At 44.9% G+C, this 12,884-nt stretch overlaps 1 protein-coding gene and 1 long non-coding RNA gene across 2 annotated transcripts; both read right to left on the reverse strand.

The window, feature by feature from the left end:
• Positions 1-221: 221 nt before the first annotated feature.
• LOC132399905 (transcription factor MafB-like) lies at positions 222-1,936 on the reverse strand. Its single transcript, XM_059980813.1, has one exon. The coding sequence runs from the start codon at positions 1,305-1,307 to the stop codon at positions 390-392; it is 918 nt and encodes a 305-aa protein (XP_059836796.1). The 5' UTR covers positions 1,308-1,936; the 3' UTR covers positions 222-389.
• Positions 1,937-7,977: 6,041 nt separating this feature from the next.
• On the reverse strand, positions 7,978-10,379 carry LOC132399906 (uncharacterized). Its single transcript, XR_009514134.1, has 2 exons — positions 9,537-10,379; positions 7,978-9,287 (listed from the first exon to the last, which is right to left on the reverse strand). It is a non-coding gene; the product is annotated as an uncharacterized LOC132399906 (long non-coding RNA).
• Between the last annotated feature and the right edge of the window lie 2,505 nt (positions 10,380-12,884).

Genomic DNA, 12,884 nt, shown 5'->3' on the forward strand with positions numbered 1-12,884 from the left:
TTCAGTGGTAACTTCTTTCAAATAAAACGCCATGCCGAATGGAAAGTAAACTGGTACAAAATAGAAATTATTACCATACATGTCCAGCATGCAGGATTAATATTTTGTGTGTTTTAAATGCAAGTTTTCCGTAAATCACACTATACAATCAAACAGGCAATATATGGATGGGGCTATGTTGCTGATAGTTCTCTCTTGCTCTCTCTCTCTCTCTCTCTCTCTCTCTTGCTCTCTCTCTCTCTCTCTCTCTCTCTCTCTCTCTCTCTCTCTCTCTCTCGCTCTCTCTCTCTCTCTCTCTCTCTCTCTCTCTCTCTCTCGCTCTCTTAACAATTCTCAAGCAGGCATATGGATGGGGTGTTATAGATGGAGGATGGCAGGCGACTGCAGACTCACATGAAGAATTCTGGAGACGGCGGGTTGTCGCTGGTGGAGCCAGCCTCTCTGAAGCTATTGCTGGCGAGTTTCTCGCACTTGAGTTTGTAGGAGTCTCGCTCTCTTATCAGCCTGGACACCTCTTGCTTGAGTTGCTCTACCTGCTGGATGAGTTGGGTCTTCTCGTTCTCCAGCAGGTGCTTTTGCTGCACACGCTTGTACCTGCACGACTGTGCGTAGCCCCTGTTCTTCAGGGTTCTCCTCTTCTGCTTCAGGCGGATCACGTCGTCCTTGGAGAAGCCCCGGAGATGCCTGTTGAGCTCCCGCACCGACATGCTGACGAGCTGGTCGTCGGAGAACCTGTCCTCGGCCAGGAGGCCCTGGTGATGAGGGGAGCTCTGGATCTGCTGAGAGGTCGAGGAGGTCGATGAGGCCGGGGAACTGTGCTGTTGGTGGTGGTTGTGGTGTTGATGGTGCCCGTTGCCACTGCCCATTTCGTCCGGACTCACCCCCTGGAACTGGTGGTGGTGGTGATGGTGGTGGTGGTGGGTTCTGAAGCTCTCGAAGCCCTGCAGCTGCTGCTGGACGGCGTGCGCGTTACCGATCAGGGCTTCCACCGCGTCCTCGGGGGTGAAGTTCAAAGCCTCCGGGTTGAGTTGCTGGTAGCTGTTCGCCATCCAGTACAGATCTTCCAGGTGAGTTTTCTGCTCGGTGGGGCTGAAGCTTGGGGAGGAGGGCACCGAGCTACAAGGGGTGCTGATGGGGGTAGAGGAGACTGATCCGGTCGGCTGTAAGCGGTTGCAATGTCTCACAGTGCGATCGGCTCCCAATGGTTCCTTCTTCACGTCGAATTTCATCAGGTCAAAATCATTGACATATTCCATGGCAAGCGGACTGGTAGGCAATTCTGCATTAATGGCCAGCTCTGTAGTCATTGCTTTAAGTCTCTTCTGGAGGTTTCTGACACTTTAAAGTCTCTTTCTTTTTGCAGTGTGCCTTATCTCTGTAAGCGTAGTTCGATCGCTCTCGCTCTCTTTCTCTCAGTGCAGTTTTCTGCCCCCGCCGCCTTCTTTCCACGGAGCTTCTCAGTAAGCAAAACTTCTTTGAATGGCACAGTACATGGAGAGCAGAAAGAGAGTCGAGTCTTGCTTGGCGTGGCGTCCTTGTCACAACGCAGCGAATCTTCTTAAACCAACCGAGCTGGCATTAAGAAAGAAGCCTCTGGTCTTGAGAGCTTGTTACAGCCGAGAAGAAAAATTCGCTTCTTCTTCTTGAAAAAAGAGGGGGACATTAAAAAAATCAAGGATTGAGGGAGGGGAGGAAAAGAGGGAGGACGTGCCCCAATGCTGTAGAGCCTTATGGAAATAGTTACAAGTCCTCCCCTCCCGAAGCAGACAAAGTAAAAAGCGAAAAGCTTACGTTTGCAAAGCAGAGGTTACTGTTTGCTTCTGCTTCGCCCGCCTCAGCTTTGCCTGAGCTTTGCAAGAACAAAATTAAAATAAATATTAACAAAAAAATCACCCACAGCCAATCTGTCTTTGATCAGCCAGCTTTTAGCAGATTGCAAATCTCCTTCTTTACTGTATATACCCCCACGACCTACGTCACCGACAGGGAGGCGGAGTTCACGCCCTCCCCGCCAATCAGCGCCTCCGCATGCCGGGATTAGCATAATAGGATAGAAACAAGTGAAGTGGAGTTTGACAATTAGAGCCAATCAGCTGATAATCAGCTGGGTAGCCCAGAGCTGCCAGTCCAGCAGACGCCCCCCTCCTCACTCTACACTGCTCCTCTGCAGAGGATCATCTTCCCTCCAACACCAACCACAGTCCACTGACAGTGAACAGTGAACCCATCCCTGGCAGCACCGCTCCCCACCTACTCACTACCCCCCTCCCCCGGTCAGTTCAGTGAAAAAAGGGTCTCCGTCCACCAGCACCCCCTTCCCACCCCAACCATTTACAGACTCCCGCTGGCTCCCTTCATCCCCGCCACACAGAAGGATAATTTTCCGAAGTATTCGGTGTGATTTCTCACCCCTACATTACTCCCTACCTCCCCCGCCTCCTTTTATTTATTCATTCTCTGCTTGCTAGCACTGTTTGAACACAATATTCACTTTCTGCCTGACTTGCTCCCTTTCTCGCCCCCCAGCCTCTTTCCCGTTGACTTTCTCTGTGCCTTTCGACGTTTTGTTTAATCTTTCCCCATCTTCCTTTTATTTCTATTTCTTTATCTCCGTTCTACTGTCAAGTTTCCACCTTTATCTGTTCGTTCACCCGTCTTCCACCACCCCCCATCCTCACTTCACTCTCAAACATCTGCTCTTCTTTTTCCCAATCCCGTCCTCCCTTCACTCTCCCGTGCTGATAGTAAAGGAAAACTCGCAGTCCCTTCTGTGATTTTCTGTGCTGTCTTGTGTGTGTGTGTGTGTGTGTGTGTGTGTGTACCCGTCTCTGTGTGTATGTTGTTTTATTGCGACCGCCGAACCTCTGACAGGACACTTGCATCTAGAATAACTGGGAACAGGCACTGTGGAGATTAACGTCGATCAGGCCGTAATGTCTCCAGACCGGCTGTCCCACAGCCAAGTACAGTATTTGTTCTACGAGAGAGAGAGAGAGAGAGAGAGAGAGAGAGAGAGAGAGAGAGAGAGAGAGAGAGAGAGAGAGAGAGAGAGAGAGAGAGAGAGAGAGAGAGAGAGAGAGAGAGAGAGAGAGAGAGCGAGAGAGAGAGAGAGCGAGAGAGAGAGAGAGAGAGAGAGAGAGAGAGAGAGAGCGAGAGAGAGAGAGAGCGAGAGAGAGAGAGAGCGAGAGAGAGAGAGAGAGAGAGAGAGAGAGAGAGAGAGAGAGAGAGAGAGAGAGAGAGAGAGAGAGAGAGAGAGAGAGAGAGAGCCCGTGCGTTCAAAACTTGCTACAGCCAAAGGTCGAATTCTGCGCTTTCTGTAAAAAAAAGGTAAAATCGCAAAGACCCGTAATAATTGCAAAATTTCTAAACGCAGATAATTAAAATCTTGTGTTTTTTCGTGTGTTGACATGCAGTGACGTTAAACACTTTACACCATTTTTAAACCAGACGTTATAATTTAGCTTTAGAGAAAATCATTGGCTTTGCACCAACAAGATCGATTTCATTTCGAGACGGAAGGCGGACAACAATATCCCCAGAACTCCGCCGGTAAAATATAGCTCTATTTCTCCCACCTTTTTGAGCAGCTTATTTGCAAAGTGTAAGTGAAATCAAAACAAGGGATTCGCCGCTGCACGGTGCTTGTTCAAATGTATCTGCACGTAGTCGGCACTCTAAATGGATCTGATTGTCCGGACTGGGGTGCCTATTTACACGCGCGCACACACACACACACACACACACACACACACACACACACACACACACACACACACACACACACACACACACACACACACACACTCACTCAGAGTGATAGCGCTATAAAGTGCGACCCCAAGTGTTCAGTCAGGGTCTAAGACGGCAGTAGAAGCCTTGGACAAGGGCAGAGAGGTGCGGGACAACAGTCGTTGTAAAACAATTCTGCAAAGATTTCTGAAGGGTTTCTAGTATTAAAACAGTATTTTGAATGTGTAACGCGCCTAAGCATTTCTTAAAATCGCAACCGTAGCCCATCCGTACTGATATATAAGTCATTTGTATATCCGTACAGATACTGAACGTCATTTGTAAGGTTAATCCATCTGGTTATTAAAGAGTTTCACCAAGCCAACCTGTCTATCAATGTCTCGGGGTCTCCGGTTACCAGTACAATTCCACCTCCATGTTATCTATGGCTTCTGCATCAAGTTTGCCCACCCATCATTACCTTAACGCTGTAATACCCGACTGGAATACATATCATCCCCAGTTATCTCTGAACTTTCTTTACCTGTCTAACAACTATCTCCACTGGCATCAGTTTTATTTGTAGCTGCGAGATTTAGAGCCCCGTGCCCTGAATGATCGACAGGAATTGCCCACATTTTAAAAGCGTTTTTACACCCCCTCCCCTATCGATATTATTTATTATCAGTCGTCACTCCTGGTGTCTGAAGAAAGAAATCAAACAAGCGCCGGCTATTTTTTTCGCGTGGGTGAGTTTATTGGGCAAAGCTTCCCGACCTGATATTTCCATCTCCTCAACTTTTAAGTTAATGAGGCAAGCTGGGGCTACGATGTACTTAAAACCAGTAGGTTTAACGTGTCCGTTTTATATATTTTTAAACTAATACTGTTGTAACACCATGAACAAAAACATTTACACGTCCGCGTGGAGTGGTACTTCGAAAGATCCACTCCGGGGTCCTGGTGAAGGGGTTCGGCCTGAAATGTCGACTCTTTTTTTTACTTTCCATAGATGCTGCCCGACCTTTTGAGTTTTGAAAATTGAATTGAATTGACTTTATTACTCACATCCTTCATATACACGAGAAGTGTGTGTTACTTTGCATTTCCAGCACCTTTCGTGTTTTTGAAACTTCCAGTCGGTTCCCCGATACTTGTGTATAAATAGAGCACAGTTACTAAATGATCCCTCTTGCATCCATCCCGCCGGTTTTGCGCTGCGGGCGTGTGTGCAGCAGTACTTGCGGTGTTAAAATATTTATCTGACGATTAAAAGAAGTTTAATTTTTTTCTCAAAAATGTATTGTTTGAAGTGTGGCTTGTATATATTACATTCATTTGATGACGAATTAACCGTGCAGTGAGTGTACATTTCAAGACAGAGAACCGCTGATATTATGGGGATTCTTTAAAGAAAATCATTAAAATCAATTTGTTGTTATTTGCCGATTGCTTCACAATCAATGCTTGAACTGAATCCTCAATACAAACTCAAACAATTACATACAGCAGATAAAAACACGCCAATATCTGCATTACTTCGACTTAAAATAACCCGCAGACCATTGTTGCGAAACATAACATAGTATTTTTCAGGCTGTTTTATTATTTATTTGAGCCGACGAGGCGAAATAAAATTGCTTCACCCCACCCACCACCACCACTAGAATTCATCCGATTTAAGCAGCAGATTTTTTTTAATATATGAAACCAGCGCGTTTTCAGGACTTTTCCCGCTGTTCTGACCTGGACCAGGATGCAAAAAAAAAACGGTTCGGGAGAGCAACTGTGAAAAGAAATTTTACCGGAGTAAATTCCTGTCACACTCAAGAGGCGTTTCAACCCATTTTTAAGGGTCCCACTATCGACTTTTAAAAGAACGATAGCCAGTGCAAAGAAAAAGAACCTTTCAGTATGAACTCCCGATTTTACTCGGTGACTTCGGGGAACAATGTATTGGCGATGCTGCGAGCACGAATCCAACCTATTAAGTAAAAAGATTAGTTTAATTAATCTCTATTGATGGAGGGGTTTATTTTTATTACATGGGCGCGAACAAATCTCCAGTGGGGCAAGTCCTTCAGGACCCAAAGTGAATTATCCCCCACACTCTGGTTGTTAACTGGTGCATTTTAATATATTTTGACCTCCCCAATGTTCCACAGCGAATCCGACCTCCAAGTCCTGTAGCTAGTGTCTGTTATACGAGGCTCAATGAAGAGAATTTTAGATCGATCTCATTGCTCGGGTTTGGGAAATGGGTCACTTTCTCTGCCATGAGTTAAGGGCATAAGCGTATGCATAGCGGGATAAAATATTTCTATTGTTATTACTCTCGATGACAGGATGGGGTGATGATTCGCGCATCTGAAGGACGTGAATTATAAACTCCCCATTCTTCTCCATCTCTCTCTCTCTCTCTCTCTCTCTCTCTCTCTCTCTCACACACACACACACACACACACACACACACACACACACTTTCTCTGGGAATTAAAAAAACAACACTATTTACGCATGTACTGAGGTTTGAGATAAACAGAGTTAAGGAGATTAAACAGAAGCAAATTGATAGATAAGGTTGTGATCATCTGTAGAAACAGAAAATAAGAGGATATAATAATCGATCAGCAGATTTACTATACTAAATTAGATGGTTTGGGGTTATTTAAAGGGGGGCACTTTACATCTCTCGGGTTGGCTGACTCAATTGCTTCCACCCAAATGAAATATGTTTATATGTGACCCAGCTAGAAATTACCCAGAAGAGAATCCTTTGAGAGATGAATGTGTTTCTTTCCCCAGGGCCCACTTCCCTCTCGGGATTATTATGACACAAAAAGTCTGTGGAATTGAGAGTGAACCTATTCCTCTACCCTTCCCGAGCCGCACCTTCGAGCTCCTAACACAGCAACATTGTCACACAATACTGTCACACTTTCACACTTTCAAAATACAGGCGCGCGCTCACACACTGACACGTCTTCCTGTGGACGCGACTTCCTCAGATAGGTACCGGCGAGTCAAGTTGATACCAAACTACCTAAGAAGCAGACAACACAATTTCGTCAACTTACACTTGCATGTGTAAGCACACACTCACCCACTGTCACACTCTGCGAGCCTCGCATACCACAAACTCCGAAAGGCGCCACACAAAAGCCAGCGTGCACTCGCCTCGACGCTTATCACGCGTTACACTGTCACAATACAGTGGTGAGCAAGCAAATCTCACACGCGCCGGCACTTGGTCAACCTATTAATTTTAGAGGTTCCACAGGGCCCCTGGTGTAGAACCTTCGAGGGGTTACCACTGGGCTGAAATCACACCTAAACTCTTCCTTCCCGCTTCTCTATTCCTTCCCAGCTTCAGCCGAAATGGAGGGGGCGCAGGAGCTGTTGTTCACCCTCTTTGGGCTCCGAGGTTCAAAGTGGAAACCATCGCAGGGAAAGGCATGGATATCAAGCTGGAACTGCGCTTTCAATTGCACTGCGTAGAAGGGACCGTGTTTCCCCTCACAAAGGTGAAAGCCTACACTAGCAGTCTCAATGACGTTCCTCCTATGCATTGTCTAAATATTATGAACTCAGTTACAAACTCAAAAGAGCTAACGATCCAATCTTGAGATTTAGAATGTCGAAGATTATGCAAAATGCGTAAAACCTATTCTGAAGTGTATCGTAAGTACCGTTATTTAATAGATCAGCATCAAAAGAACATACGAGTGTGTTTACTCACGTAACAGATAAAATTTATTTAATCCCCTTATTTCTTTTGCACATTGAATGGTGTGTGAAAAGAAAACAAATCAAAATCCGGTTTAAATGGAGCACACTACTATGGATCAGTCCTCGCTACTTGGCGAAAGGAGCGGGAAAGGATTTGTACGTGGAGATTAGGTAACAGAAGGGAGGGGATAGCAGGAGGCACCACCACGAGCGAGTGAATGCGGGCAAGGATGCGGAGTGTGCCGGGTAAAAAAGCAAGTGATGGGGAAAAAAATGAGCCGATCTCTCTTGAAATTTATTGTGTTGTAAATGCTTTCCGGAAAGAAGATATTTTCAATAATTTATCGCATTTTTATGCAGGCGCGTTGCCCTGTAGGACAAGCTCTGTCGTCGCTTAGCGCCTCAGATAACCCGTTAGCAATAGCTACATGCTTGAGCTCCTGGTCTCCCTAAAGAGATTGCTCGAACCAAACGCTTCGGCAAAGAGGGGGTGATAATAAACATTATTAAAAGAATGGCTTGCGCATTTTACCGCCGGAGACCCGGCTATTTTATTTTCTGCTTGACATAATTAAACTTAAGTCCCCGTGCTATGGTTTAGTAAATTTCTGTCACACATATAAATCCCCAACACATCTGCTTCACGTTGTATTAAAATGCAGTTAAATTTACAGCCTATATTGATTGCAATAAAATATATTCAATTGCAATTTTCTTTAAATGGACAAATGTTTACTAACTGTGAGAGTTTTCCCTCCCCGCATTCGGATCCAGTTCGCGATTGAGTGATTGAGTTTAATTGTAGACGAGGTTTATCGTAGCTCTCCGAACAACTCAGAACCGTTTTGCGATGTTGACTGATGACTATATCGGGCAGTCAGTTCTCCCCGGTCTTATTGGGATATTGCTGCGAGTCATTCTTCGAATGAACTCTGGACTCGAGTAGAAACAGATTCGATTGGGATTTTGTTTGGTTGTTTTTTTTTTAAGTCCCCCACATGCTTGACAGTTCTAATTCCCGCATCGAAGACCATATCTTTATCCCTGACAAACATCGATTTGCATATTGCTGAAACCTGCATTTTACCGGGCCAGCTAAAGGGGGCCGCCTTGAGTCAGTTCATCGACAAGGGGTTGATGCAATTTCCATCGAAACGTGCGAGGGATTCGCGTCTGGTGTTTATTTTGGTGTCTGTCACATGGGTTAGACGCGAATTTCCTGCCTCCGCGCATCACCCAGGTTTCGGGGTGGGACTGAAGGAGGAGGCGACCTAGCAGGGGAATGGGCAGACTGTTCCCCTATGATGCATTAGACAGTTCGGTGGGCTTTCTGCTAACTTGGCAAAACTGCGTCTTATCAAATCGGGCAAGTAAAATTTCATTCCTGGAATAAAGTTCGAAAAGAGAATCAGCAAGCTGGTTCTTCGTCAATAGTAGAGGTGGGAGGGGGGTCCCTATCTTTTTTATGACATGGACTAATACCATTAAGCAAGGGAACCGTGGACCCGAGGCTGGGAACTCCTGCGAGCGATAGAAAACCACACGGAATGAATTTCAGAAAATTGAAATGAACTTACACCATCCACCCACAGGAAAATCTTGCCTTACACACACCTCGTCATTCCATTATAAATGCCACCATTTGAAATTTCCCATGTGTAAGGGTTTTCTCCAAGAAAAAAAAGGCTGTTTTCTTTCATAACCGAACACTAGCTAACGAAATTGTATTTTCTTAAGTTGAACTTTTCAAAGCTTCCACGAATCCTCACAGCGAATAGCTTTTCCGTTAACGAGGTAGCGCGGTAAAGATACACCTTCCAATTTTTTAACTAAAAAAAAAGCAAGAATCAGAATCAGTTTTAATATCACTGGGATATGTCGACATATTTGTTGTTTTGCGGTACATTGCAATACATAATAAAACTATAAATTACAATAAGACATATATAAATTAAATAAGTAGTGTAAAATAGAGCAAAAAAAAAAGGTAACAGTGATGTAGTGTTGATGGGTTCAATGCCCATTCAGAAATCTAATGGCCGAGGAAACGCTGACTCGGTGTCTTCAGGCTCCTGTACCTCTGATGATAGCAATGAGAAAGCTTGTCCTTTGTGGGGGTCCTTGCTATTGGGGGCCGCTTTTCTGAGGCGTCTCCTTTTGAAGATGTCCTCGACGCTGGGCAAGCTAGTACTGACGATGGAGCTGCCTGAGTTTGCAACTTTCTGCGGCTTTATTTTTTCGATCCTGTGCAGTGGCCCCTGACACCAGACGGCGACGCAGCCAGTTCGAATGCTCTCCACCGCACGTTCGTGGAGATTCCCGTCGGCGGCATTCCTCAAAGTCGCGGATTTGACACAGGACCTCGGGAAAGTAAATTGACAATGATTTCAGACTCGTGGTCCCATCTGGAATTTAACTCCGATCGAAAAATGTGGGTTACAATTACGGAGAACGCAAATTCATTAACAGATCGTTAATTATAGAGGCAAACCGACATTACTATGCGCTATAAAGTGGAACATTCTAATAGGTGTTTGGAGCATTATCTTAGAATGTAACGCAGGAGGTTAGAATCAGTACCGGGTACGCAAAGTTGCAAGACAACCCTTAATTGTCAACTACTGCACTGACTGCTAAATTTGTATTTTGGTGAGCCCAGGGAACAGCGCCAACAAGTTATGTTAACTCGGCACCCGCACTAGCTACCAGTAAATAGCTCATTAATAAAGGTAGCGCCTTTGCCAGGATGTGAAATCTTGCTTTGAATGTTACTGTTAAATGCCACGCCACTTTAGTCATCCAGAACCCAAGCTCTGACGTTGCCTGCAACAGGTGCTAGCACGGAACCGTGATAGATCAACACCCCCGCAGTTACCTTTCTAGACAAAGTGCTTTTTTTGCGTCTCTCCCCGTCAATTAAACGTCCACCGTCACCACCCCCCCCCCCACCCAGTACTTTTCATTACACAGTGAATACCCCTTTGCCTCATGAGGCCAAGGTAGGTCAAGGCTGGATGGTGACAGCTTAATGAAGAATTCATTCCACAACATCAAATACAGGGAGTAAAAGCAAACGCTACAGAGACACTGCCTTCGTTATCCATGCCAGGTAACTAACAAGGAACGACGTGAGATTTATCTACTCAAGACGCTGCCTCAAGAAGGCTGCCTCCACCTTCAAGACGCCCCACCATCTGAGTCGTGCCCTCTTCTCACCGCTATCAATCTGCAAGAGATACCGACGCCCGAAGACCCACATTACCAGGTTCAGGAATAGATACTTCCTTGCAAGCATCAGCTCATTGAACCGACCTGCACAACCCTAAATGTGCATCAGCAAATGGAAACTACGGACCTCTTGCACTACTGTCACTACTGTCTCTGATTGTGTTTGTTTCTGTAGTAATATCGTGTTTTGTCAGGTTTTTTTTTCTTCTCTGGTATATAATAATGGACGTATTGTTAAGGTGGCTTTCCTCTTTCACTCTATTTATTTATCTATCCATTTTTGCTCATTTATTAATCTATCTATCCTTATCTATTTATTCATTCAATTATCATACCTGCAAGTGGACCACAACTTTGCCATAGGGTTTGGAGGCTTGCGTGCCTCAATCACCCAGAGACCTATGTTGGTTGGTGTCAGGGTCTTGTGATTTGGCTCTTGGTAGGGTCACCCAAGCCAAAAAGTCAAAGGATAGATGCCAGACATCGAGTGGTCCTCTGGTCAGGGGTTCACCTCAGGGGTGACAACACTGACTGGTAAAACAGAATTGTTATGGAAATGGCAATGAAGAATCCCCTACATCTGAGAGTGAGTCCAGCTGGGTCTTGCATAACTGACAGAAGTGAAAATTGAGGGGAAACTATGAACATGACAAAGAAATCCCTGGACACTACCAGAGATAGAAGATCTTCATCACTGCCCTAAACACCAGTGAGTAAGTCATTTATCACAACTTATAGCGATTTTTTATGTTTTACGTTTCATGACATGTCAGTGGTCATCACCATCAGTGTGGGCATGGGTGTGGGTGCAAGATTGAGACTCTGTAAAGACCTTAAACTTGCCTCTTTGAAAGACATAACAACACACACACACACACACACACACACACACACACACACACACACCCCGCCCCCCCCCCCCAAAAAAAAAACCCAAAAGCTGGAGAAACTCAGCAGGTCAGGCAGCATCCATGGAAATAAACGTTTTGGGCTGAGACCCTTCTTCCAAACTGGAAAGGAAGGGGAAGATGCCAGAATTAAAAAGGAGGGTTGATAGTAAGGAGAATAGCTAGACAGTGATAGATGAACCAGGTGGGTAGGAAAGATAAAGGACTGGAGAGGAAGGAATCTGATAGGAAAGGAGAGTGGACCATAGGAGAAAGGGAAGAAGGTGCAACAGGGGTAGGTGATAGGCAGGTGAGAAGAGGTAGGATGCTAGAGTGGGGAACAGAAGAAGAGGGGATGGGGATTTTTTTACTGGAAGGAGAAATAGCTATTCATGCTTTTGGGTTAGAGACATAAAAAGGTCACAGCTCCTGCAGCCTCGAATTGATCCTGACCTTGACTGCTTCCTGTGTGGAGTCCGCACGTTCTCCCTGTCCCAGTGTATCATGTACATCAGGGTGTTACTTCCTCCCCAGTCATCATAATATGTTGTAGATTAATGAATTCTGTAACTTAGCCTTCATGAAGAATAATGACAAGAGATTCAAATAGGAGCTGAAGATGTCTTATTCCAGCAAAGACATAGGAGCTGAATTGGAGCATTCAGCCCATTGACATTGCTCCATCACTTGATCATGGCTGATTTATTTTCTGAATCAACCCCTTTCTCCTGCCATCTCCCTGTAATCCTTGACATCCTTACTAATCGAGAACTTCTCAATCTCTGTTTTAAATATACAAAATGACTTGGCTTCCCCAGCTGTCCGTGGCAATGAATCCCAAGGATTCACCACCCTCTGGCTGAAGAAATTCCTTTTCATCTCTCTTCTAAAGAGAAGTCCTTGTAATCTGAGGCTGGTATTTGAGAGGAAATGTATTACAGTTTTATACATATATCAGATAGAGGAAGGAACTGAAAGGAATTCTCTGCTACGAAGTGTTTTCAGCCTAATACGATGAATGCATCCAGTGTAATAATAAGCAAATTATTGGTTTTAATTGTTCTTTAAAAGCATGGTCTGGCTGCAAGATACTTTCAAGCTACCAACACTTTTAAAAGTGAAACATAAATGTAAGTCATTTTCCTTAGATCTTATCCAGTGCACACTGAGAACACCACAAGGATTTTACGTTTTTTTAACAGATTTTAGATAATGATGATATCCATTGGTTGGGTTCGACCATCAATGTTGTGTACTAGCTTCAAAGTCAATACACAAGCCCAGGCAGTACAATATGGGGAGCAAGTTGTT

The sequence above is a fragment of the Hypanus sabinus genome, chromosome 9, assembly GCF_030144855.1.
Source record: "Hypanus sabinus isolate sHypSab1 chromosome 9, sHypSab1.hap1, whole genome shotgun sequence".
Lineage (NCBI taxonomy): Eukaryota > Metazoa > Chordata > Chondrichthyes > Myliobatiformes > Dasyatidae > Hypanus > Hypanus sabinus.

Bases quoted from the DNA above. Each gene is read 5' to 3' on its own strand.
- LOC132399905 (XM_059980813.1), bottom strand. From the start codon at position 1,307: ATGACTACAGAGCTGGCCATTAATGCAGAATTGCCTACCAGTCCGCTT.